Below are 2,583 nucleotides of genomic sequence, written 5' to 3'. Positions count from 1 at the left end.
ATGTTTGGCTTTGGTATTTTTGTTGTTGGTTTATTATATAAAATTTCTTGGGATTCAAATCAAAACTCTATGCTTAATAAAAAATATCAGTTGGGTTCAGCAGTATGCTTTGTATACCTAGTGTACATACTTAGTGTGTAAATATGTTTGGCTTTAGTATTTTTGTTGTTGGTTTATTATATAAAATTTCTTGGGGTTCAAATCAAAATTCTATGCTTAATAAAAAATATCAGTTGGGTTCAGCAGTGTGCTTTGTATACTTAGTGTGTATACTTAGTGTGTAAATATGTTTGGCTTTGGTATTTTTGTTGTTGGTTTATTATATAAAATTTCTTGGGTTTCAAATCAAAACTCTATACTTAATAAAAAATATCAGTTGGGTTCAGCAGTGCGCTTTGTATACTTTGTATATGCGTGTGTGTGTGTGTGTGTGTGTATGTGTATGTGTGGGTAGGTGTAGGTGAGTGTAGGTGAGTGTGGGTGTAAGTAGGTGTAGGTGAGTGTGGGTGTAGGTAAGTGTGGGTGTAGGTAGGTGTAGGTGTGGGTAGGTGTAGGTGTGGGTAAACCGGAAGTGGACCGGAAGTAAATATGTGTGGGTGTAGGTGGGTGTGGGTGGGTGTGGGTGGGTGGCTCTTATGAGCATCTTGGCTTAGTTTTAAGTGTATCCAAAACAATATCAAGAGGGCCATATTTTTAACAAGCTTATGGACAACAATCTCACAGAAGTGCCTTTTATAAGTGTAGCCAAATCTGCCTGAGGGGGGCTCATACTTTCACGGGAAATTCCCCGAGGGCATTTTTACAAAAATCTTGGATTAGACAGAGTACTACACTTGAGCAATAAGCTCATATGCACATCTTGAGCTAGGTTTAAGTGTAGCCAAATCTGCCTGAGGGGGGCTCATACTTTATCGAGTTTATATTAGTATCAATTACACTCCTGATCATAAAACTACATGAAATAAATCCTTGAAATGAAAAAAAAAATACTTACATTACATATTTGAATGTCAGTCAATGGCATTTTTCTTCTCCATTATTATAAGTTGAGAGTTGATTAGAATTTATAACAGAACATCTACACACGCTTTAATTACCAACACATTTTTCTCAGTCATCAACACTTAACATTTTTCTCTCCCCCCTGTTACCATTTAGAAACACCAGTATGTCTACATTGCTGGGTTTAAGTCTATTTCTTCTTTCTGAAATTATCTGTCCAGCTTTTGAAAACACTCTCTCAGAAGCCACTGATGTCGCTGGGATGCTTAGATATTTGGTAGCAAGTTTGTACAGATGAGGCAGTGATTCCTTATGTCTCTTCCAAAATAGTCCAGGACAACTTTTCCGGCTTTGGTAGGGCTTGTCAAAGTACTGTTGAACCATGACCCTTGCACCTGCAGCAGGTTCTGTTAAGTTTTCCATTTGGGTTACTTTAGAATCCAAAAAGTTCCACAGGTCCAAAGTTTCCGAAGCTGTTTCTATTTCAGGTGAAGATTCTTCAATCTGCTCCACAATTCCATCTTCACTAAATATTGTGTTGAGCTCTTCGGTCAGTCCTTCAATAGCAAGATTTAAATTTGTTTCGCTGCTGAATACTGCTTTCTTGAATCGAGGGTCCAGTAAGGCAGAACGTGCTATAGTCTTCACTTCTTCTACCTTTCCGAGCCTGATGTTGATTTGTTCAACTAAACTATCTTTTAGTTTTTCCCCTACGTTTGTTTTTGTGTTAGTGTGGTTAATTTGATGGAGCATGCCATTAACCAGAGGTATTATCTTAGATATTGTGGGATAGTTTTCCGCAGAAACTTCTCTGGTCATTATTTCTAACGGTTTGAGCAGCTGAACACATTCCATGATGATCTCCCACTGATCAGAATTTAAAGGTGAAGGACTTCGAGGCAATGACCCCAAAGCAGCAGAAAGTGGTTCTTTAATTTCTATGAGTCTCTCCATCATAATTAAACTTGAGTTCCACCTGGTTGGAACGTCTTGTTTCACTTTAAGTTCCTTACATCCTAACTGGAATTGTAGAAGTCTTAACTTGTCGGCAGCTACAACACTGGATTTAAAATGAGCCACTATAGAGCGGCAATTCTTCAAGATATTTTTCAGATCTTCACTACTTACAATAGCACGTTCTACAGCTAAATTCAATCTGTGAGCTACGCAATGGATATTTTCAATGTTCAGTTTCCTAACAGCCGCGGTAATATTGGAACCTCCGTCCGTTACAATCATAGTAACTTTGTCTTTGATATGCCACTCATTCAGAACTAATAGGATTTGTTGAGCTAAATATTCACTTGTGTGACTCTCATTAAGTTGTTTCGTTGTAAGCACAAAATACTCCAATTTGCCTTGATTTTCATTAAAATGGTGTGCAGTTACTGTAATGAAGGAGACTGTATTCCTTGAAGTCAAATGTCTGTTGTAATGGAAACAAATGAAGTTTGGTGCAGCGAGTTCTGAATTTCTCTCTTTGTAGTTTCGTATAGTGAAGGAAGAATATTGGTAGCAAGTTCTCCCTGCTAGGCAAATATATCTTGGCTCTAATTCTTCAATTAACTAGCCTCGTATAAT

The 2,583-nt window shown here is 37.6% G+C and overlaps 1 protein-coding gene across 1 annotated transcript; it reads right to left on the bottom strand.

The window, feature by feature from the left end:
• Positions 1–1,110: 1,110 nt before the first annotated feature.
• Positions 1,111–2,241, bottom strand: LOC145980910 (zinc finger BED domain-containing protein 4-like). Its single transcript, XM_083113994.1, has one exon. It carries the CDS (start codon positions 2,239–2,241, stop codon positions 1,111–1,113), a length of 1,131 nt encoding a protein of 376 aa, XP_082970120.1.
• Positions 2,242–2,583: the final 342 nt, after the last annotated feature.

Source organism: Lepisma saccharinum, chromosome 28 (assembly GCF_977018435.1).
Source record: "Lepisma saccharinum chromosome 28, izLepSacc3.1, whole genome shotgun sequence".
Taxonomy (NCBI): Eukaryota; Metazoa; Arthropoda; class Insecta; order Zygentoma; family Lepismatidae; genus Lepisma; species Lepisma saccharinum.
Note: the sequence above shows the minus strand (reverse complement) of the source record. Positions and strands in the feature narration are given on the sequence as shown.

Coding starts and splice junctions, on each gene's coding strand:
- LOC145980910 (XM_083113994.1), bottom strand. CDS start 2,241: ATGATTGTAACGGACGGAGGTTCCAATATTACCGCGGCTGTTAGGAAA.